Source organism: Amphiprion ocellaris, chromosome 9 (assembly GCF_022539595.1).
Source record: "Amphiprion ocellaris isolate individual 3 ecotype Okinawa chromosome 9, ASM2253959v1, whole genome shotgun sequence".
NCBI lineage: Eukaryota > Metazoa > Chordata > Actinopteri > Pomacentridae > Amphiprion > Amphiprion ocellaris.
The window spans coordinates 5,933,889-5,959,467 of NC_072774.1; the positions used below are offsets into that span (position 1 = coordinate 5,933,889).

Below are 25,579 nucleotides of genomic sequence, written 5' to 3' on the forward strand. Positions count from 1 at the left end.
AAATACCACCACATTCTGACCAGTCAGCACAACTACAATAGCAGCAGCAAACCTGCTGATCCCAGCACTGTGCAGGAGAACTGATCTAATTAGGGCCTCTAAATATTAGCTGATGTTTGTCAGACCGCTGCAGAGGAGTGTCTCATTTTAATCCAGCCTGTCTGTTAAACAAAACAGTGAACAACAAGTTCAGAGGCTGTTTGCTTTATGTGTGCTGGAAGCGTGTCATGGTCACATCACAATATTTATAATATTAAGAGCTGTGTTTCAGATGTTTTCTGCGATTACTGGTCGGTGCACATTTGTGATTTCTCCATGGAGGGTGAAACTGGAACAAAGCGTAAACATCACATTAGGGTGATAAGGAGGGTCTGCGGCTACCACCAAGAGAAGAAATTGCAGTTTTTACAGTGGAAAACTCCTATTCCGTTCTGGGAAGGTACAAGCTATCGTCTTAAGACCCAATCAGGATGTAATTGTATCAAAAGTTAAACTGCCTCCTCTTTTTTATTTCTGCAAGGTTAGCATTATTTCTACTTAGCTCAGGGTGACCTTGGTTTCAGCTCACAAGTGCAGTCAAAGAGAGGACACGTGCTTCTGGTCTTAATGCCTTATATGGGCTCCATGGGCTCCCGTTGGGTTGTCGCTCTCCACAGGATTATTAAGTGTATGCATAAATTCAGTTGCCATGTTAGGTGTTCTCATCTTACCATAGGTTGTTCTAAAATCTGATTTACACATTCTATTCGTGCCACAGTTTCCAAAATCTGACAAGGAGAGCAATAAGCATGCTCTTTTTATTTCTTGAATTTTCACATGGGTGTGCACTAGGGATTTTTACCCCCAAAGCTGAAATATTAAGGCAGAGTTCTACTGTAGCATCCTGAAATTTAGCACAAACAACCTGAACTGTGGCATGGTGGCATGTAAGGGTTCCAATATGCTCTGTGCCTGTTCACAGCTCGATGATTTTTGGCCTCAAGAACACAACTGTCGCCGTCCATCCGTCCTGTTTACCAGATTTATCTCCCTGTGACTTCTTCCTCCTCCATGAAATGAAATTCAACCTGTAGGGTTTTAGCTGATCATATTTGGTAATTCAATTTAATTAAATTTTATTTATATAGCACCAATTACAGGTCAAATTGTCTCAAGATGCTTTACAGAACCCATATGACTGAACCCCTAGAGCAAGCCCTAAGGCGACAGTGGCAAGAAAGAGCTCTCTTTTAACGGGAAGAAACCTTGAGCTGAACCCGGCTCTTTATATGGAGGACTCAACCTGCCTGCTGGCCGGTGGGTTGAGACTTCTGGACACATAATATGGCGTTGCTCCCGCCTCTCAGTGAGCTTGAGAAGCATGTGGTTTTCACCTAGCCAATCAGTGAAGATCACTCTATGTTACAGCACATTACATCGTGGCATTTGACCAATCAGCAGAGGTCTGGACCATATCACATTTTCTCTTTACTCCGAAGTTGGAAAAAGACGGCACTGCGGCTCGGTCCTCTTCCATATTTGCCATCGAAATGTCAAAACTAAGTATGATTAGCTGACGAAACTCATACATTTTACGGTTGAATAGTTGCGCTAAATGATGATATATACACTTCTTGGAGTGCTTTTTTTTTTTTTTTTTTTTTTTACCACTAATGGCCAAGGAAGCATATATGGTAACTTCATTGACCTTGAACTTCAACATGAAAATTAAATATTTTGAAAAATGTCACAAAAGTAAAAAAGTTGTATGTCCTCCAAGAACACTTGAATTTCAAAGTATTTAAGTAAGTGCGCTTTAAAGGGTTAACACAGTTGACGTGGCGCTGGACATGCTTACATAACAGGACTCCCAGGGAGCCTTATAGATGTTGCAGGAGCGCTGGGAGCAGAGCAGAGCTGCACGAGGAGACTAATTCAACAGCAATATTTAAATCTGGGGCAGTTCATAATCTCTAGGACACAGTTTTTGAGCTTTTTTGCACCTTATGTTATATTATAAAACTGGTCAGATATTGGATTGGCAGCACTGCGGCTGAAAGTTAGAGATACTAAACAGTTCTAAGAGCCGCTTTGCGTCTAAAAATACTTTTCAATTAGGGAGTTTTACTTTACTTTAGGTTGTCTCTCCATTGCCAGCTTGTGTGTCTGTGTCTGTGTGTGTGTGTGTGTGTGTGTGTGTGTGTGTTCAAGCAACTTTGCATGTATGTGCTCATGTGTGGAGGTTAATCTCTGTGGCAGGTGTGATCTCGCCATTAACCCGGCGACAGTGTGATATTGCAGTGATGATCCAACAGCGCAGCACGGGGGAGGCAGCGAGTAATTTCACGCTACGAAGCACCTATTAACCTGCATGAACACGCACACACACATTTCGCAGACACACACACACAACTGAACTCACCAGGAGAGATGATATAGAAGAAATTTTTAAATTCATCCATCCAGACTTCTGCCAGCCGCCGGTTGTTTTTGTTGATGATCTGTCCCGTTCCGCCAGGAAACGTGTAGGGCGTCGCCTTTCTGAACACATGGCCAACGTGAGAGCAAGTGACGATCTCTAGAGTCCCGCCGCACTGCCAGATCTGTGAAGAACAAGCCTCGTCAACGCTAGCATACGGTAAACCTCATGGAATAAACACACAGCGAGGCCTGGACACTGAGCGATCAAAGGCTGTCTGACTAGCATGATGGATGAAGCAGACCAGTCCTGTCTGTGTTGTGACAGCCTGAATTACTTTGATTGAAAGCCAGCAAGGACGACGCCTGACAAAGTATTAGTCGAATCAACAGCTTAGTCAGAGAAGTCCACCTCCAAAGTGTAACATCTGTGTGCCTTTGTGAACCCGAGCAGACACTCCTGAATGCCTGCCAGCACATGGAAGAATACAGTCATGTCAGTTGGCGGTGTTCACTCACTCTGAAAGAGATTTCCAGGTTCTCCCCACCCCAGATGTCCATGCCTGCGTCATACGTTCCAATCTTCTGAAAATAATCCCTGTCTATGGAGAACAAGCCGCCTGCCATGGTGGGAGTCCTGCAAAGGGAGAGCAGAGCAGGGGAAATTAAATCGCGGAACCTACAGCTTTTAAAAGCATGTTTAGTTTTAAAAATTGTCCAAAATTACACCATTTTTCAAAGCAGTAGAAGAAGAAGCCATAATGACAGATTTTACAACGGCCCTTGAACTAATCCAGCGGGAAAATTAACCTAATCTAAGTTAAAAGTTGTGGAATTTCATTAAAATAACTGTATTTGACATGTTTCTTTTAAAATCTGCCAAAAATATATTGTACATACTAAACAGATTCTGAGGAAAACAAAAAAATCCTGCACTCGGCACAACTGAGAGCTAAGAATGACTCTTTTGTGACAAACGGAGAAGCAATAAAAATTCAAGAACTTTTCAGCTGAAACGCAGACTGTGTTTACACAGAGACGAGAGCAAGTATGGGAACAAATTAGAGGACATTTAAAATACATGATCAGTTAAATAAATGCAGCATGGCTCAAAACAAATGTAAAGACGAAGTTGTTTAGCAAGTTGTTGGAAGATACATTCAGCATGGTGAAACATCTTGCTGGAGTTGATGTGCACAGCAGTGAAGTTACAGAAACAGAGAGTCAACTTTGTTCTTTTTTTTATGATTCAGGTGATCTTAACTCTGTAATTTTTGCTGTTTTCCTAGAGATGCAGAATGTGTCGTACAAGACATACAATTCTGTTGCACAAAATGACAAAAAAATATACTTAAAAATTGTGACATATGATCAATTTCACCATATTTAACATGCCCTATTATTTTAAAAATGTGACAAAAAAATCAGCAGCTTTTAATTTGAATGCAGACTGTGTTTACACAGAGCAAAGAGAAGACAAGTATTGAAACAAATTAGAGAGACTGAAAGCCAAATAAACCATACTTCATCAGTAAAATAAATATAACATGGCTCAAAAATGGTAAACAGAGGAGCAAGTTTTTGCAAAATACATTCAGCATGGTGAAACATCTGTCTAGAGCTGATATGCAGCATAAAATTCTAGTTTACAGAGGTTGTAAAATTCTAAGTAGTAAAATATCTATAGTAAGCAGAGCCATCATTTTTTCCCCACTGTTACTGAAACCTGTGAGCACTCACAGGTTTTTCAATGTTGTAAAATGAATGCTCAAAAGAAATTCCAACTTTCTTTTCTTTCATGATTTATGGCACACTGTACAAAAGACACTTCTCTCTACTTCCAGCCATGGTTGTGCTGTTTCCATAGAGATGCAGGACTTTATCTTGAAGTGAAAAATGAGTTGACAGTAAGTAAAAAATGTGACAGAAGCCCAAAAAGTTGCTTGGAGTTTGGAGGGTTAAGATAGAGGCCGGGTACTGCCACTTAATTCACTGATGGCCGGCTTTCTAAAGGTCACTCGGTATCTACAGATCCCATCAGGGTTTTATATTTCACCGCTCTCACCCTCTGTTCTTTGCAGTTTTCCTGTTTTTTCATTCTATTTTTTCTGCTCACTTGTTGTGATGGTCTTGTCAGTGCGTAACGGCCTCAGTGCTCTTCCCCTTTTTCACAGGCTTCCTCCTTTGTAGAGAACACTTGTTTTCCCTTCTGCCTGTTTTTTGCTTTCGTTTAACATCCCAGTTCACGTACCAAAACACAATACCTTGCATACAAACAGACAAATACGTCCTGAGAGCACGCAGGGCAGCGAGTTTGTTTATAGCGTTTGGCTGCGAGTGCGAAATAATAAGCAACACGAAACGGAGGAAAAAAACCAAATACTTGCTTGTTAAACAACACACAAACGCTGTTTAACAGTCAGAGATAATACTTGTAAAACAAAGACGGGAACACTGAGAATATAAGTGTGCTTTTCTTTTCACTGTAAACATATTTGAGCTTTCTAAACGCCTCAGCTTTCAATTAAATTTCGGTTTTTACGAGACTCAAACACATCACAGTAAAACAAACCGAAAGCCACTAATTTTATGGCAAACACTTGATTCTAATTAAAGTCATTATCCAAACAGAGACTGTCTCTTACATACATAATAGCAGTGTTTATTGTTTAAGCATATCATAACACTGCCACATGTACAAACACTGTCACATTAAACAGCAACAAAGAACTCGCGGCATCTAACTGACGCAGAGTAATTTAATACGTTCAGAGGGTTTTTCTAGTCTTTGTTGGACCTTTGCTGTTTGTTTGTCTTTTTTCCATCCAATGGAAGTAGAGAGAATCTTTTCAAGTGAGTCCAGACTTTTGCACATTAGTGTAAATTACAAGGTAGATGAGCCTGTAATAAGCAGTTTAGCTGCTGAGGTTTCCTATTGTGGTGTCAATGTTTCCTCAGAGGACAAAAGAAAAACACCTGCAGCTTAAAGCACAATCTACCAGGTAGACGTATTAGCAAAGATTTAAGTAATTAAATGTAGATATAAAAAGTTGAAATCACGCTAAGGTTATTGCTTATTGACATATTCTACATAGTTAAGTACTAAATTATTCATAACCATCACAAATCCAGATTTATAGTCAATTTTTATTTGACTAACAGGTTTCTTTTGGCTGGATATAACAGAAACAAGTGACAAAACAGGAGCAACAAAGGGAGACGATGATAAAGTTGAAATATTTCTGTTTTTTAAAACATCTTTGCAAATTATATTCATAACCCTTGAATTTGCAGCATTTTGAGACAATACAGTAAAAATTTATGGTAAAGACATTAAAAAAATGTTTAAAATTTGTTGCTTTTAAAAAATACATATAAATTCCATGTTCAAATTTATTTGCATCTCATAAAATAGTTGCAAATATTTGAGAAAAAGCAGCTTCTATATGATTACCAATTGTCCTGGTCGTTCTACGAAGTGCTACAGTGCTCTAATACACCATAATACACTATAAACTGAGAACAGCTGATGCAGAAGTTCTCTAGTCAGATACAAGTCATGACTGAAACCAAAGATCTCAGTGAGGAGCTCCAGTGGCACATTCTAACTGCTCACAAGGCGTTTAAAGGCTATATAGTCATATCAGGGTGTTTTCAAGGTCCAGTGTCCACAGTTTGAAGCCTGATGAAAAAGTCCAAGGAGTTCCACACTGTGAAACATGTCAAAGGGCTGCTAGGAAGACAGACGTGAGCCCTGCACTGGAAGAATGGTAGAGGACAAGAAGAATCCAAGGATCAGCACCAAGAGCATCCTGATGAATGTGAGCAGTTCTGGTAGCAACATGTCCATCAGACACTCCATCAGACCAAGAACAAGGCTGGTCTCCATGGATCAGACCAAGGAGGACTCCACTTCTCCAAGACAGACACACTAAAGCTCAGCTGGACAAAGAAGAAAGCTGCTGCTCATCATTTCTGTGCTGGATCGCATGAAAATGTTTGGACACAAAGAAAGAAGAACCATTCAAGGATAAGAACAGCATCACCACAGTCAAACATGATGGTGGGAATGTGATGCTTCTGGAATGTTTTTCAATAAATGGCATCATGAGAGAAGAATAAACATTTAGATTGTGGAGGAAAACATCAGGCAGTCTGCAGAAAAACTTGTCCTATGTATCACTAAAATCTCAACACAATGTCTTATTGTCTTTTATCATTTGTTTATATAATTTCCAGCCAGAAGAAACCCACTAGACAAATAAAAATGCAATAAAAATCTTTATTTGTCATGGGTATGAATAATTCCAGGTCTAACCGTAAGTGCAACAGCGTTTCCATCTTCCCAATCATGTGTAACAGCTTCATGACAGAACGGGGTTTATGTAAATCGTGTCATTAGTGTAAAGTAATTTCCTGCCCTGACACTACAACCCATTTTTGTTTTTAGGCCACTTACAAGACACCCTTAGGAAAAATTTGTCAAGCTGATCCGTGAAAAACAACCAAAAACAGGGGCGCGGAGTGTTACGTAAGATATATTATGTGTGTGACCTTGAATATTGCCGTCGAGCACACTTAGAAACAAGAGAAGGAAGAAGAGATGATAGACAGGCAGCAATAAGCTCTGGATTTTAGTTCCAAGGTCTGTGCCATGAGAAACTGTACAACAAGCAAAATAACAGACTCTTACATAAACATCTCGACTTCATCCGCAGAGGAAAGTTCAATGTATTCTTTCACGATTCTTGCCCTGAGAACATTTTGTGACTAACTGTGACAAATTGAATGGTAAAATATAATTACTCTGTGCAGATCAAATTGTAAATGCCTAAGAGCACTGCCAAAGCTCACAGGATGTGCTATTTTACACAGCTGGCTTACGGAGTTGGTGTGTGTGATCATGACCCTAGAACTGATATTACTCATTTCTGTCTCTTTAGGGAAATTCTTTTTTTCTTCTGACCCAGCAAAAAGGTCACTGGAACTGCTAGGGACAGAAAAACTTAGCAAGTAAAAGGTCCCTCGTGTCAAAAAATGTGTTTTTATTGTGTTTTGTTTGTTCTCAAAGACGTGGAAATGTACACTAAAAGCTATAAGAATATGAAGAGGCTTACTACTGCTATTAGTCTAGCTCTCCCTTAACTAGGTGGCCTCCGAGCTTTAGAAGCCAGTAAAAAGTTTATCCAGTTTCTCAATAGGAACTAGAAAACTAGGTGAACTACTCAAAATGAGCAATTGCCTTTCAGTTCTCCAGGTTTGTTTACTTTCTAGAGCTGCTTCTGCTCTCTAAAAAGTCTGAGCCACGAGGAAAATGCACCAAATGTTCTCCTGTTGGCTACAAGAGTGAACACAAAAGCCTTCATGCACTCTTAGAATCTGAGGAACTGATATTTTTGACGGCAGTGTCACCAAAACAATAAGAAAATCCTTAGTGATAGCAAGTTGCGTGGCTAATGTGGCTAACAAGTCAGTCTGTGGAAACTGTAACACTGAGGGACCTTCAGGGATGGTTGAAACTTTAATTTGACGCCAATAAAGTGCAACGTAAACTCAGACGCTGTTTTAATCTGTTAGCTTCTTTCCTGCTCTCTGCGCTCACATAAAATGCATTTTAATACAGCCAAATTCCCAATGAAGCTGTTCTTGTTTATGTATTTTCTGGTTTTGTGATCAGAAAACAGAACGAGTGTGAAATAGTGACTGAAACAAGGCTCATTAAGACTACATTTTAATCAATATTAACCAACAATCTGCTGCTCTGCACCACTAAATTACAGATTTTATAACCGCAACATCTGACAAACATCTAAAGTGATCGCTCAGAGGGAAATCTAGAAGTGATAGAAAGTCCTGTCAGCTGCCATGTTGTAGACTTCAGATATAAACCTGCCATTTCTTTTGTACATTTTACGCATTTTTTTCCTCCACTTCCACTACTCATGTTACCATTTTCAAAATCCTCTTCACTAAACAATGGAAGAAAGCAACAACTACCTACAAGCAACAACCTGCATCTTGAAAATGTCAAGTTTTGCCAAGGATTTGGATCATGCGGTAAGTTTGCTTGGTTCTTTTGGTGAATTATCCACTTTGACAGTGCTCGTCTCCCTGCATGCAAAGCTTCCACCCAAACTAATCCCCCTGACACCGTTAGCAGGGGCACCATCGCTGCATCCTGGGCTCAGCTCCAAAACAAACAATCAAGCTTTTATCCCCCTATAGCAGAATGATAAGAAGTGCTGCTAGCTTTGTAGGTGCTGTAGACATAAGTCTCACTATGCGTTGCTAGCTGCTGTGCATAAACTGTTTTGCTATGCATTGTAAATCACAGACGCAGAGATAGTCTTCTTCCTGAAGGGGGTGAGGACAGCAGCAGTTCAGGCTTATTTAAAGCTACAGACACTGAAACAGCCTGTTTAGAAAAGGAGTCATGGAGAAATGAACCATCTTTGTTGTGTTCTGAGCTAAAAAATTTGGAGGACATCTGAAACTTTTATTAATTTCCTAGAAAGTCACACAATCTAGGAGAGTTTCAAGGTTCATGCTGCTGTTTCTCGTACCTCACTGGTAGCGTGCGATCTCCTTTACGTCGGTCCATCTCTCTCTGAGGTACAGGATACCAGCGGAAATTGAGTTTCCAGTTGAAGCCTCCGTACGTCATGTCAGATCCCGCCATGTACTCAAATGTATCGTCGCTGATAACGTCGATAATGGGGCACACCACTGTTTTCCTACAGCAAACACAAACAAGCGGTACATCAGCCTGCTGTTCGTAGCCTCAGGTGGTCATGAAGTAAGTGCTCATCTGCAAGGTGTGGCACCTTCACAACCAAATACATTTAAACAATGGAGCGTGGCACGACTTCCCATCAGCCATCACTCAATCCCTCATTACGCTGTGTTTTCTAGCTGTGTTGGTGTGTGTGTGTGTGTATGACTACCTGCTTACAGGAAGCAGTAAACAGAGAATGAGTAATTAAGCATCAGATAAACACAAGGGCGAGCCCCCCGCAGGCTCAACAATAGTTTATTGATTTTTTTTTAAAAGCCTGTCAATGGTGTGTGCATCTTTCGTGTATGTGTGTCTTACTTGTCTTGTTTGATGCGGGCGAGCAGCGGCTCCAGCCAACCTGTTGTGCATTCACAATGAGCGTCCAGAAAGGTTATGACCTGAAAACCCAGAGGGGAAAACATTAGACAAATGCAGCAGCACCAACAGCATATGGAGAAAAGGTCAGCGGGCGTCACGTATAAACACACACCTGGCCGGTGGAGATGGACGCTCCCTTGAGGCGAGCGCGAATGAGTCCGGACCGCTGCTCCATCCTCACCACCCTGACCGGGACCTCCAGCCGTCTGACGTACTGCTCCAGCGGCCGCTTTAGGAAATCTGACACGCAAATAAGAAACAGACACACAACAAAAGCTGGATTACAAGCTCCTCCCAGCAGCAGCAGACATCAAAGGTAAGTAGCGCTTGAGTTTTTGTGCCTGAGCATGTCTGCCGACTCCACAGCCCCCCTCCCTGCAGCATCCAACCTGCGGTCCCACAGGGTGAAGAGTTGGTGTGTGGTGAGGCCGGGAGGGGGGGGATTGAGGGTAATAACAGAGTGTAATCCCTGCGGCTGGCGAATTAAGGGCCTAATCTCCCCCAAACAGGGATTAACAGCATTGCATTGGGTGGAGTGGCACACACAGCCCATATACATGTATACGCTGGCTGGCTGGTTGGCTGGTTGGCTGTTGGGCACCAGACACACTCACACTCTTTGCACAGGCACACACACACAATCCAGCAAGATCATGCAGCATCTCTGAAAAAAATAGGCTAAGCCTCAAACAAGAAGCACAGAAGGAATTATCTGCAGTGTGTGTGTGTGTGTGTGTGTGTGTGAGTTATACCTCTCTCGCTGGCGTCGTCCACCAGGACAATCTCCTCCAGCAGTGTGTGCGGAGATCGGTCGATGACGGAGTGGACGGTTCGCAGCAGAGTGCTCCAGGCCTCATTATGAAATACAATCACCACGCTGGTGCGAGGGAGATTATCGGGGTACAACTTGTTCTTGCACCTAAAAAGAGAACAGAAATCTTTAATGCCACGTAAATGTGTAAATGATGTCAGTGAGGAAGCATACAAAGATTTCAGACTATATGACAGATATACACACACACACACACACACACACACACACACACACACACACACACACACACACACACACACACATATAATAAAAATATTTATAATATGCAGAGATAGTGTTTGTTTCCAGAAATTCAACTTTTATTCTTTTCAATTGTTCATGATTTATTGCAATATAGCTTTGCACAGAAGATATTTCTGAGTTCTCCCTCCTTCTAAGCATGATTGTGCTGTTTATACTGAAGTGCAGGACTTTATATTGTAGGTAAAAAAAAGCCCACGGGGGGTAAAATGTGACAGAAACAACAACAAAAAAAAAACATACCCAGAAACTGCTCGGGGTTCAGAGGGTTAATTAGCACTGAAATTCAATGTCAGTCGCAGCCCTGCTCCAGACAAGATAATTCAAGTATGCATATGAATACAAAGGAAATATCAAATAATTCAAAAACTGAACAGACAGCAAACTGTAAAAACAACATTAAAAACAGCACCAGAAGAGGAAACGTGTGAACTGCATCACAAACTAAAACTGACAGTTTCATAAAGATGGCCACATATGCAATAAGTCAAACTGCAGGCTTCGTTTGAACAGAGACGGAGGGAGAAAACAGAAAAACAAGCAAGCTGAGACTCAACAATCCAGCCTCTGTCTGTTGTAAGAGACTGCTGCAGCTAAAGTGAGTCCACACGACAGAGAACTGAACCACAGAGAAACTGCTGCGACCCACAAACCGACCAAAACACATTAGATAGTCATAAAATCAATCAGATCGTCACTCATGGCCTTTATCAACTTCAAATAAAGAAAACAGAGGGTGAATAATGAGCGAGCGACTGAGCGCATATCCCCGATTTTAGACGGAGAAAGACGCGCAGAAATAGTGTGTCAGCATGATGACAGTTGATTAGTGATACTAATTAGAGTGTGAGTCATTATCGTCGCACACACTTCCAACTGCCTTATTTAGAGACAGAGAAGGATGGAAATGCCCAACAGGACAACAGGGATGAGGAGAAGATAGATAATAGTGCTATGCACACCAAGACAGACTTGCTTAAATAGCTTTCCAGGAAAAACTGCATTTAAAATGGTCGTATTGGCAGGTTTGCATTGTAAAGGCCAGTTTTAAAGGGATACAAATGGTTTGGAGGTTTTTTTAAATAGTTTTATAGGCTGCCATTCCTAAGAGTTAATTTATGTTGAAAATCAGCTTGCTAGGATTGAAAACTTGCTTTATGTACCTACTTCAATACCTCTACTTGAGCTGCTTTTACGTTTTATCACAGTTGTTGTAATGCAGCAAACATTATTTTATCTAGAGTCATAAACAAAAGTTTATACATTCTTGTAAAAACTATGTATATTACCACAGTCTTGAGTTTCCAATGACTCCTGCACCTTTTAATTTCCTATAATGGATTTACTGAAGTGCATGCACAAAGAAGCAATCATGCATTTTGCTTCTTTCATAGATTTAGTACAAGGTCTTCTGGAAAAAATCACCAACTTAGTTGGGTCATATATACATATAGTAACTTCTATTATCAATTTTGGTAATGCAAAAAGCTGTGTTATCAAAATTCGGCCTCTTAACTCCCTGTGGGTGATTACGATTGACTACAGTTGGTAACTCCTTGAAACAAATTTAAATATGCATGTTGTTCATGACTGTGGTGGATTTTCTAATAAATTTCCTGAAAATCTACTGCTGTGTTTTATAATATTAATCACGTTTACTGTCAACACTAACTCCCTTGCCAACAAAATCAGTTTTGAGGTTAAAAGAAAGGTAGTTTTTTGATTTGTTGATTGCTACAAAAGGTCGACTAATGATGTTTACGCAGTTTAATTACAATGTTATACAGATTACAGTAGATGTTGCACAGAATGTAGTATATTTTCACAGCGAAGATATGCATTCAAAAGGAAGAAAAGTCATTAGGAATAATAAATTTACTACATATGGAATGATTTGCACAACGAGCAACAAAAGAAAATAAGGACTTCATTTGATGCCAATGGTAAATCTGCATTTCAAGAAACAAATCAGATGTATTGGAGTACATGGGAAAAGAAGCACACATCTGTAGGTAAAGAATAGCTAGACGATAATTCAATTCTTCCTGGTCAAAAAGAGCACATACCCACATGGCATTCCAGTACAGATATTTACAATTCACCTGTAGATCTCTGCAATGTGAATTATATTTCCAGTTCCAGATATCAACAGTAGCTCTGACTAGTCATAATTTAAGTTCCATTTATCTATAACTCCCTTCTTATCGTAATCTCTTATACCTTAACTGAAGTTTAAACTAGTCAAAACAGCGCGGTACAGGTCTTATATTGGAATTATGTCTAGTCAAAACGCAAGTACAGATATCTTGAATTGGAGATGAGACAAGCTGAAATAGTGGTGCAGATATCTGTAGTCGCATGAGAAGCGGCCTGCAAGTCATTTTACCACCGCGATCCAAAGGACAAAGCTCAAGTAAATTTCGACCACAAGTCACTGAAGAAGGAAGCTTTTGTTCTTCACAAACTTTTCGCTGATGAGCATTTTTGGTTTCACAGCTTTTTTGAACCATCTTACCCGCCAGTGCAGTCGCTGTTACTTCTGCTAACGTGGTTAAATGCAAGCTGCAGCAATGCAATGGGTAGCCTCTCATGAGCAGCGTCATGCACAACATTTCAGAGTATTCATGATGAGGTTGGAGATATCTGCAGCTGTTACTCTGACTAAACTGAACTACGGAAATCTCTGTGGTTTTGACTGGTCAGAATGAGACATCTGGAATAAAACAAAAAATCAGACAAGTCAAGACGACGCTGTCTGTAATTTTAACTCCAGATAGTCATAATCAGCTGTTAAATGTTAAAGATGTAAGCTCTTCGACATGAAACTGTCTCACGGTTTCAAAGCGCTTTCAAACCTCAGTAAGCAGCTCTACTGTCTAAAGACAAAACTGAAACCAGCCAGCGACTTCCTTCCTCCGATAAACTCTCACAACAGTCGAATGGAATATGATCCCCCTCCCTCCATCTTTCATAACTCTCCTCCCCTCGTTTGGGATCATCCTGAGTGCTGGAATGCTTCCTCTTTCTCTGCTGCTGATTCTGACAGAAGGAATGCAACGGCAACAGAGCAGAGGAGGTCAAAAGTAGACTCTAATTCTGCAGCTGCTTCTGGGGCATGTTAAACACAGCAAGTCTCAGGCGCTCGCACTCTCTCGAAAAGAGGGATGAGCAAGATGATTCACAGTCTCTCAATCATTATACCATCATTTATTCCTCACAAAGACATGACGTTTGGTCCATCAAACCGATATGTTTCTTTGTCGCATGATGTGGATTTTATAAACCAAGCACTTAATGTCAGTAAGATTCAGGGTGGTGGAGCAACATTTGGCAACAGCGACAGCAGGCTATTGAGTTACAGGCTGTTTCTCCAGCCAGTGGGTTGTGTGTATGTTTAGGATGGGCGTGCGACTGGGTCCAATTAAACAGCATTACAACATTACACTCCGCAACCTCTATATGTTTAAATGTACATAATGCTGCAATCAGCATCTAAAAAAAGGAGAAAATGTCAAGTTTTCTGCAAGGTGTGGCCATGGAAAGTGTTTTCGTACACTGCAGATCCACCCAGACACAAGTACAAACACACCCACACTTGACTGTAATGTCAGAATGACCTGTTCTCCGCTCTTCCTTCTGCACTCCCATTAATGGAAAGAAACCATAAGCGAGTTTCTGCCTCTGAGTTTCTGCTAATAACGACCTCCCCGGTTATGATGAATTCATTCGCAGAGTTTCACCGAAACCTGCTGATCCACAAATAAACACATGCGCGGTTACACACAAACACACACGTAAGCGCACATTCCCTTGCTCGATATTGACTCTGTCTTATCTCCTAATTGGAAAAGCAGATAGACGGAGGGAAGGCTGAGTGAAAACACACCTAGTAATCAACTCTCGCTCAAAGACTAAAACCCATTTCACGGATCAATGTCCTCTTTCTTTGCGGCCCGTCTAGTGTGCATGTGGCCCTGCCTGTCAGTCTCAGGTCTCTCAGTCAGTCTTTCCATCGCACTGAAAACCTTCATTACTGATCTATGCATGTTCCTCTACTGAAGAAAAAAAATGGCCAAAGAGGGGGATGGGAGGCCGAGCTGGTTTCCACCTGCCTGAACCAACCCTGACACATCTTTCGAGCTGCTGGCTAAATGCACAGCCTGTCTGAAATATGAACAACATACAGCCACTGGCACATTTTAATCACATTAAAATCCTGTTTGCAGAGAAGGCAGACTTCTGATTTGCACTTGAGCTTAGTAACAATGCTGAAGCAAAAGAATGTTTGGTCTTTGATTTACATTTTTGCAATACTGCAAAGAAGTAAGTTTAATGCATAGTACAGCAGAGGTCAAAGTGCTGTGTGTCCTTAACCATTAAAACCCAAAAGGTATGTTATCTTTGAATAATCACCAAAATTACATCATTTATTAGAGGCAGAACCGCAGAAACTGAAAAATTCATCACATTTTCCACTTTCTGGGAGTCCTGGAATGAACTGTGTGTGATGTGCAGTTCTGTCAGGAAAATGAACCAAATCTAAGCTTAAAATCGTGATATTTCATTGAAATTACTTCATTCCACGAAACTCATTTAAAAATACTCATCAAGAACAGTTTGTACCAGATTCTGTAAAAAAACTAAAACTTCTACATTTTACAGCGCAACTGAGAATCAGTCACAGGGCAAAAATTCTGAGATAAGACACTTTTTGCACTAAACAGAGCTTTCTGCGTGGTTTTCAGACTTGTTTTGCTGAACTGAAGGCTGTGCTTAAACAGAGCTGAGAGGAAACAAGTATAGAAACAAATGAGAAAGAAAATAAAATGTACTTGATCATTAAAATAAATGTAGCATGGCTCAAAAACGGTATAAAGCTGTTGGAAGATACATTCAGCATGGTGAAACATTTTTCTAGAGCTTATGCAGTGTAGAGTGAGAAACGGAGTTTGTAAAGGTTGTAAAAATGTAAAAAGTTTTTAAAATTATCTATAGTGTGTAGAGCCAAAAAAAAGAGTAGTACCTGAAAATGCTGTACATATTGGTTCTAGGTCTTCTCAATTTTTGTAGAATAAAAGAAATCCAACTTTTTTGTGCGCGTGATTTATGGCTTTCTAACAATGTTATACTGCACAAAAGATGTATTTTGGTTCTCTCTACTTCTAGACATGGTTGTACTGATTCAATAGTGGTGCAGGACTTTAGATTAAAAGAAAGAGAAAAGGAGTAAAAAAAATTGCCCAGAAATTGTCTGGCATTCAGAGGGTTAAAGTGATACATTTCCCATTGAAGCAGGACAGTGAGGAATCAATCTCAGGGGTGAACCAACAGGTCATTAGTCACAGGGACGAAGGCAGTTTGATTTGGCAGGACCGCCAGGAAGGTGGGACTGATGAAAAATCTGTCATTACTTTATGAGTTGGATCTTTTAGAAACACCCACTGGAGCAGCATGAAGTCATCGCATAAAACCACCTATTACCAGTGTTCCATTTAACGCACTAATTCTGAGAATGTCTAGAGCTTGTTGTGAGTGTCTCATTGGACTAAATAAAGATATTCAAAAGAGGAAGTGTGCAAAGTTCAATACAGGTGAATTCGACCAAGGAGGAAAATAACACATGGTTCCCACTTAGTTCTGGTTAAGTTTGTGTAAACATAAAGCAGTCACACACAATACTTTTAGGTACCGTCATCTTGCATTATCAGGGCTACAGATGAATGACAAATTAAAGGAAAAACCTCAACCTTTGACTCCTACAGTAAGAGGATCTAGTGGTTCCGTTTTGTCATGTTTTTGGTCCACTTGTCCCTTTAGAGAGGGGGATAACTGCAAATCAATACTAAATTGTACTGAGTGATTGCCTTTGTCCAATCATAAATCATTTCTATCCTGATGGGAGTGGCCGTTCTCACTACATGGTATAATTTAGCAAAGTAGCAGAAAAATTCATCATGATAAAATGTTTGTATTCCGGTCATTATCGATCATTATTGACAGTTTTAATGCCCTATTTTTGATAAAGATGCTGAGGAAAAAAGGTTTAATTTGATTTTACTTACTTTGAATTTAGCCACTTTAGCTGAAACAAATTTTAAAAAAGAAAGAGTAAAACCTGCTCCCTTATCAAGGACCATGATGAGCTCTTTATGAGTGGGGAGGAAGCACGCTTGGAGTTTGTTCATGCATTTTAACGTCAGGGTTTTTTATATTGTGCTTTTATGGTGGTTTGCATCTGATGTATTTAGGTGAAACTTTCCAACATTCAGTTAAACAGTTTGCCTTTTAATGCAGGCTGTAACTCCGTCAAGGAATGGCGGAGTTATGTGATGATCGGTGTAAGTTTGTCCGTCTGTTTGTCTGCTAGCAACACTATTCAAAAATGGATTTGGATGAAATTTTCAGAGAAGGTCAGAAATGACACAAGGACCAAGTGATTAGATTTTGGCAGTGATGCAGCTTATAGTCTGGAACCACAGATTTGTTAAAAATTTCTGTATCATTGCCAGATAGCTGCACGGTATCACTGTAACTATGACTACAAGTGAACACTACATCAGCTGCCTGCTGACGATCACATGATTGTGTTCCTACTACAAATCAACCGCTGCGGACCACCAATTTTTTAAAGATTTCATCTGTCGGAAATTATACGACGACTGAGAAGCCTTGGCAAAGTACTGCGCTCTCTGAGTGCTTTTCTTGTTAAATGTCTGTCGCCGGTTCACGTTGTTATGGTTTTATTACCCAGGCTTAGTTTTACGAATATGAAAATGTGTTTTATGAAATTTTATGTTTTACACCAAATGAAGGAATATTTTTTGTTTTACTGTCCTGTACAAAAAGATGTAAGGGAGGAACTTTTCAGTAAGATGTCCTCTGTTCATTTTGATTTCTTTTTGTTGGACAGCCATGAAAAAGTTGAGTTGTGTTTTAGAAGGGGAACCTTATTCATGGCAGAATTTCTTTGCCAGGCCTGGGATAAAAGGCAACCTATTTTGTTTGAGAACTCAGCAGCAGAATAATGTGTGTATTGGATGTATTGCTGCAACACCAGCATATTGATGTCTTGTAAACCCATTAGGGTTGGGCACGCTTGTGTGCATGACACGAAAATAAAGAAATCAATCATCTAGTGAGATTTATGGACTGATGTGTTAAGACACCCTTCATCTCCACCATCATCAAAACACCAAATGAGGGAATATCTTTTGGATAAATAGTGTTCATCCCTCCAGTAGAGTTGAAAGACTTGGAGAATCGAGGAGTTTTAAAGCTGTTCTTGCGGTGGGCAACATCTTACTTACACACTCAATGTTGGTTTTGCTTTAATTTAACCCATCTGGACATGTGTAAAAACCAAAATCTGGTGACTAACAGCAGGGCATGCTGCACTAATCGACTTTATGAGTGTTAATTTATGTTCTGTAGTGTCACAAAGGGCTCACAAAGAAATAACTCAGAAGCCTCATCAGTATTCTTAGCCTGCCATTCAACTGCATGCTAAGACAAATAAGTACAAATAAGAAAAACGGAGAGTCAAGAAGTGCAGCAATATTATGATTAAAATTTGGATCGCTGTGTCAGGCATTGTAGCATGGATTTAATGAACACAAGCATAATACACCACAGGTTTAGTGCTTTTTGATCCAGATTAATCAGCGAAAATGCCTGCAGTCATGTTCTGAGAAAGACTGCTTCCTTAACAGTTCATAATTATCAGACGGATTTAACAATAGCTTTAAAATCACACCCTTGTTTTCAGGTGGTCTCTTTCCGGTTGTTCAGTCCTCATCACAGTTCATTAGACAGTGCAAACAGTTCACACCAGAGTTTGTTGTAACCAATATGAAAGCACTACATAAACACTTCTCTGAGTGTTGGCCGCAGACATTAATATTCTAAAAGTCACCAAGAAAAAGAAATACAGGAGCTGCTTGCAGATGGAAAAAATTAAAACGAATTGTGGAGGAAACAGCGTTGTCAACACCCAGAATACAAAAATCTATTATTAAATCTTTGGAAGACATTGTGCTGTCTCTGTGTAAAGTTTAATTGGCTGTGGCATTTTAAAACTGCAGCTTGACTGACATGTTTCTGTACATGTGTTAAGAATTTTCTGTTGGAAGCGTTACGATATATTTTACATATTGACTGCAGAACAGAATTTAATCGATACCGAACTGGGTCCTGCTGAATGTTCCGGAAGTTCAGGTTCCCATGAGATCTTTCAGGCCACCACACCCTGTCTGCTTCACTGTCTGAGTATTACAGTTTAATAGCTTTTCAAAGAATACTCTAATGTGCTTCCATCTTTCATATATTTTTAAGATATGCTGTGTGTTCGCTCACTAACTTTTATCTCCGTCTAGATGTTTCCTGATTCTACTTTATCTTGTATGCCAGTAATAAGACACTTATAAATCTATATAGGTCTAAAATGTAATGTAGGCACCACAGGGAGCTACACAGATGAATTCAATCATTTCCATGATTTAAATAGATTTTTAGCACCACAGTTCCTCTCTGCAACTCAAACCGGATCATCCCAGACCATTTCCATCCAGACCAGGTCAATAAAACCACAGCTCTATTATTTTTCTGTCTGGTCTCGCTCATACTCCTCCAGCTCTCACATCTCCGGCCAGTGCAATACTTTCCACGTAAAATAAATGTTGTCACCTCTCCAAGCCTTCACAGACCTTTCTGTGTACTATCATGTGCAGCTCAAACTTTGTGCATACTACAAGGGCAATACTAGAAATGTTGGGGAATAGTTTACATGTGCAACACATGTAGATGCAGCCAAAAGCCTATGTATGGAATGGAGTCTTTCAAGTGGACTCCTATGGACTAGAAAAGTAGCATGACAGCAAAAACTATGCATCAGAATCAGAAATACTTCATTGAAATTGCTTGCATCCATGGATGTTCACAGCTGTTCACATGAGTCCTCATCAAGGTTTCATCCTTATTGATTAGCCATGTATGCGCCACTAACTGAGCGTCAACAAGTTCAGTTAGCACCAGCAGCTACGACACAAAGCATAGAAGCTGATTCCATACTTTGTGTCGTAGCTGATAGCGCCAAGCTGCTAGCTCTACCCGGAAAGAAACTGGTTTTCTCCAACCTGCAGTATCAGCAAAGACTGTTGGAGCAACAATTTTTTCCCATCTGGCTCACAAAGAACTACAATCCCCAGCGAACAAAGCATAAATGAATATCTTTAGTTTTCATTTATTATGGTAACTGGTTGTACACAGGTCGATTTATGACTTAACTTTGGTAAATGCACATGTATTGATTCGATTTGCAGAGTTTACCGTTGGATTTACTGTTAGGGTCTATTGTAATGTTAGGTTAGTAAGTAGTTGGCTCCACTACACTGCTAAGTTGATGTTACATATGCTGCAACATCCATTTTTCTAACCTGCACAGATCACATACACATGTTCTGAGCTGAGTTAAAAATAGACACACATGAAGAGAGAAAACACAAAACTGTACAGACATATATGGTAATGCCCTGCATGCAGAACATACAAAAGCAGAACAAAGAGGTGCACACATTTATGTTTGCATGCATTCAGCATGTAAACACTGTCTTTAGTTCATTTTAAATACATTTAGTTACAGAATAAAGTACATGTTGGCTGTTTTGCTTGTATTACCTTCAATAAATGCTTTTTAATACAATGTCGATCGCTTTACCAATTCCCAACAAAACTAAAAATGTGCTACTTTTTCTATAATTTCAAGAAAAGTCCCGCCCATAGTCCCATCTGATTGGTCACACGTCACAAGCAAGCGTTGATAATGAGTAAACATTTAAAAAATCCTTTTTAATTTAACAAAATAAACAAAACTACTTCAAATTTATTTATCAAGATTAATTTTTTTAACTGCATATATGTATCTGTTGCAAACACCAGTCATTGATTACTAATAATCAACAAGCAAAAAACATATTGACACCTAATGAACACCATTTTTAAAAACTTAATGTTGCATAAAACTAAATGCTGCCAAAGTTTACAATTCAGAACTCAAAAATCCTTCAACCAAGCTATCGATGCAATCATTTTGGCTGTAGTTATATTATTTTCTAATCAGAGTTCTAAATTGATAGTTTAGCATCTCTTATGAGACTGAACTTTTGTTTCCGTCCATTTATCTTCAGTTGAAGGTGATGCCTCGATTTGTAACAAGACAGATTTATGGGGAGTGATTTAATAACCCGGCTGCACCTACAGTAATTCAAATCACTGCTGTTGAGGTTATCCTCTCTTCCCTGACTTATGTATCCATACATCTCCCTTCCTCCACATCATTATTAATAACTAACCTTTACTGAACAGCAGTGGCTCCCTATGTGACTGATTGTGCAAGTTCCAGGCGAGACATCTGGCTTACGGTTTATAATAAATCACCCACGAGGACAATCCGAACAAAGGATGCCACCTGACAGCTATTTTAAGCAGAATGTCATGAATGCGGTGAGAGAAAGTGAAGGTACAGATGATTAGTTGCGGGGAGGCAGCTCACCCTTCCAAGCGGACGTCAGGCAGTGAGCGATTCAGAGCGATCATCTCCGAGGCCATGAGGTTGAACTGGTTGATCTTAAACATCTCCTTCATCTTCTCCTGGTTCTCTTTAGGGATCACCACGGGCTTCCCACCTTCACCAGGTCCATCTCGCGGTCTGGACAGGGCATCTAGAGTAGATAGCCACACAGTTTTTAGAAAGGACAAGCATATAAAAGGTGTGCTATTGTGTATTTTTGGTGATAAACACCCACCGTCTCTGCCGGGTAGTCCTCTCTCCTTCTTGTCGTCGCACTTATTGCACTCGCTGAAGTAGAGCAGGATGAACATGTCCAGCATCACCCAGACCAGAGAGGTGGCCAGAACCACCTTACAGTAGGCGAACCTCCGCATCCTAAAAAAAGCCACAGGAGAAAGGACAGAATTATTAAAGATTTCTTCTCTGATTTTCTAGTCACTCCACTCCACATTCACCCCTTTTCCATCTGCACATCCACACTGTCAGTCTAACTCTTGACTCTTAGCTGTCTGCGGTTTATCACAGCCTCTCCACACTGAGAGCAAAATGCTGGAATTTCCATCTTATATCACTCCAGAAGAAAAGCAGTGAATCTATGAGGGCACCGTTGTAAGCACAGTGAACATTGACATTTGTGTTTTAGAGGAGGAGGCTTCATGATATCGCAGCGCTGTTTTAACTGCTCTAACAGAAACAGACATCTAATGTAGCGGCATTCCCAAATACCCTGCAGTGTACCAACCAATCTATCCTTTGTACATTTAACATACCAAATCCCTGTGTGCTGAAGGGTAGTCGAACGCACACTAACAGGTAAGCACACACTCACACACAGCAGAGAGAGGAGCTGTGATAGTAATTGCTTTTCTTTGGCAGGCGGCAAGAGACAAGACAGAGCCACATTAAAATTCCACTGCTCCCATTTCCTTCTCTCCTCTAGCACCATCTCTCCTCTCTTCGGCTGATTCTCTGCCTCAATGATCCCTCAGGTTGCAGCAGCACAAGCAGAGGGGAGAAAATTAATTTGGCCACGGTGATTTCTCTCGTGCCCCTGGGAGGCGGGGAGGAAAAAAAAGGTGTTTGTGCATAGCTAGTTTAGCTTAGCTTAGTTTAGTTTTGCTTAGCAGCCGGGGAGGACGGAGAACTGCAGAGCAGCATTTCTAAATTCCACCTGATAGGATTCTGGTAACACAAAAAGCCATGCACAGCAGAAAACAAGAGTGAAGATTTGTCTGTTCTCTACAAGTTTGTGTTTTCTCACACTTCTGTGCCTGTGAGTCGAATAGTTTGTGTACTACCAACTCAGCATTTTAACTAATTCTACCATGCTAAAGCCATGCTCCCTGTTTTATGAATCAATCTAATTTGACTTTATGGACATGAACTTACAAAAACACTAACATGTCAGAGTGAAAACAGGTTTTGAATAAGTAATGTCAATTAAAAATATATAATGGAAACATATGATTGCTTAAGTATTCACCTCTTTCAAAGTGACTCACCTAATTCAACACAGGTGCAGTGAATTAGCTTGAACACAATTAGTGAAATTAGGATCATCTGAGTGCAGTGGCTGTGTCTCTGTGATTGTAGTAAAACCACACTTTTATCTAGAAAATATAGTCATTGGTGAATCACTGTCCCAGCTATAACTACACCTGAAGGCCAGAAAACACTCCAAGCAACTCTGTAAAAATTCTACAATTTCATTAAGTAGGCGCTTTTTATGCAAAGCGTCGTACATCTGAGAGTAGATACAACACAAGCAAGTAATGAGTCAGGAGAAAACAACCTGGGTAAGTGCCATAAAACAAGTTCAAGTGTGATAATAGACCTTGCTGCCTGCAGGTAGTGCGGACATAATAGGAAATGTATCTATTTATTTATTTTTGTTTAATGAAAAGCATAAGTCAGGCCACCAAGACATCCATGAATCCTCTGAAGGAGCTACAAGCTTCAGCAACTGAGATGGGAGAGACTGTACATATAGCAAGTGTTGCCTGTTGTACACCAGTCAAAGATGTATGGGCTAATGGCAAAGAGAAAGCTACTGCTGAAATTAATCTCAACTGGAGATCAACAGAAGGCATGAGGAAGACTCTGAAGTCAACTGGAAGAAAGTTCTTTGGCCCGATGAGACCAAAATAGAGCTTTTTCACCATTAACTACATGCTATGTTTGGAGAAAACCAAACAATGCAAACACACCATCCCCATGGTCAGGCATGGTGGTGGCAACGTCAAGATGTGGGGGTGCATTTCGGCTTCAGGCACTGGAAGGCTTGTAAAGGTAGAAGGTAAAATGAATGCAGCAAAGATGAGAGAAATCCTGGAGGACAACCTGATGCAGTCTGAAGACAACTGAGACTTGGGAGAAGATTTGTTTTCCAGCAACACAGCAACTCAAAGCAAACCGCTAAAGCTACACAGAAATGGTGTAAAAACAACAAGGTGAATGTTCTGAATTTGCCGAGTCAGAGCCCAGACCTAATTCCAACTGTGAATTTGTGGCTGGAATTGAAAAGAGCTGTCCACTCACAATCACCGTGCAACCTGACAGAGCACAGCCTGAGCAGTTTTGCAAAGAAGAATGGGGTAAAATTGCCGAGTCCAGATGTTCAGGCTGATTGAGACCTATCCACTCAGGATCAATGCTATAACTGTAGCCAAAAGGTGCAGCTACTAAATGCTGACTTGAAAGGGATACTTATGTAATCACTTATTTTACATTTAATATTTAATTGACTGACATTGCTTTAAAGAAATCTGTTTTCATTTTGACATGAAAACCTTTATTTTAATTCTTATCAATAAAGCCAAACTAAATTGACTACAAGATTCAAAGTTGAAAAGCAACAAAACAGGAAAACTTTCACTTTCACACTGCAAGAAGTGTAATGTGAAGCAAGGTGGATTATTTCAAGCCTGATTGGAATGCCATTCAAAGCAAAAAACTACCTCAGATGCCTTTGCCAGTGTTGCGCCACATGAGAAACGGCAGAGAGAAATCACTGATGCGATCATTTTTCACCTCGCAAAGGGCATGATTCCAATTAACACTGTTGCCGAAGAGGGTTTTAAAAACATGATCCAGTGGCTTGAGAGGCGGTATGTTACACCATGAAGCACCTATTTTTCTCAAGTTACCGTTTCAGGGCTGTATGAAAAATGGAAGATAAAACAGAGTTGACACAGTGGAATATGATGCAGCTACAACGGATTTGTGGTCCAGCAGGCGTTTTACATAAATCTCGCCATTCGCTATAATAATGGGGAACAACAGCTGAAAAGTTGCTGTTTGCAACCAGCATTGTTCTCAAATGATCATACAAGTTGAAATATCACAATGGGGATAACAGAAGTATTGGCTGCTTGGGGTCTCAATCAAAGTCCAGTCTGTATAACAACAGACAATGTGGTAACCATGGTGAAGGCTGAACTCGTGACCAGACTGCAGAGTTTTGGTCAAATGCTGCTTCTTGTGGTTACACCTATGCTATATCTACTAAAAAGTTTTTTCATATATCACAGAAAAATAGAATATCTCTAAATTGTGCAGCCTTTTTAATCTGCAACAGAGCAAAAATCCCCACCAACTTACTGTATATCATGAAAGACAAATTACACTTCTCAGATGCAAAGCAGACCATGATTCATCATAGTTTTGTAAATTTGCAAGATGTTATCTTTCAGGTTGACAAAGAGAAACTGGTGCAGATTAACCACCAGTAGATGTGCACTACTGTAACCACTGAGGAGGAAACAAACCCAATCAAAACAAATTAAACTAAAGCTATGCGGGTTTTAACATGGGTCATTCCAGGGGCCTTCTGCTTGACCATCTCTGATTTGCTTGAAACTTTTTTTTTTTGGTCAAAAACTTTGGATATTTAAAATGGTATCTGTGAAATTTTAGCTGAATATACCAAGTACTTCTGAGACTTTTTCACACATTTAAGTTCAAGCTATGTGTGTGGATGTCAGTATCTGAGGAATTGCTAAAGATATATTATTTCATGTTTCAACGTACTTGTCCAGTATTGCGGATTCTGAATCAATGACATGAGAGTAACAATGTATCTGCAATATTTCCTGATACTGAGATTGTCATCCAAACAAAGCCTCAATTTCTAATATGCTGAAAAAGGTGGTGAAAGTGGGTCAAAAGGCAATTTTTAAAAGTTTTATCTCAGAAAGTACTTGATATATTAAGCTAAAAAATTCACAAATCTTTAGAAATATCCATGTTTTATGCTATAAAAATGTCACAGATGGTTAAACAGAAATTGTTCTAAATATTTGATACAGCACAGAATAAAATCCACACTGACATAGATCATGCAGGGCCAGTTCTTGCAGGACAAATTATTTTTCTCAGAATCTGACCCAAA

General features: G+C 40.0%; 1 protein-coding gene across 1 annotated transcript in view; it reads right to left on the bottom strand.

The window, feature by feature from the left end:
* The window catches only part of galnt1 (UDP-N-acetyl-alpha-D-galactosamine:polypeptide N-acetylgalactosaminyltransferase 1), a 71,143-nt gene that overhangs the window by 10,002 nt on the left and 35,562 nt on the right, over positions 1-25,579 (bottom strand). Inside the window, exons 3-10 of the mRNA XM_055013780.1 lie at positions 21,425-21,564; positions 21,172-21,340; positions 10,303-10,469; positions 9,663-9,790; positions 9,491-9,570; positions 8,961-9,131; positions 2,917-3,034; positions 2,402-2,582 (exon numbers count right to left, since the gene is read on the bottom strand). Of these exons, the coding sequence (XP_054869755.1) occupies positions 2,402-2,582; positions 2,917-3,034; positions 8,961-9,131; positions 9,491-9,570; positions 9,663-9,790; positions 10,303-10,469; positions 21,172-21,340; positions 21,425-21,563 (1,153 nt within the window). The 5' untranslated portion in view covers position 21,564. The remainder of the gene's footprint in view (positions 1-2,401; positions 2,583-2,916; positions 3,035-8,960; positions 9,132-9,490; positions 9,571-9,662; positions 9,791-10,302; positions 10,470-21,171; positions 21,341-21,424; positions 21,565-25,579) is intronic.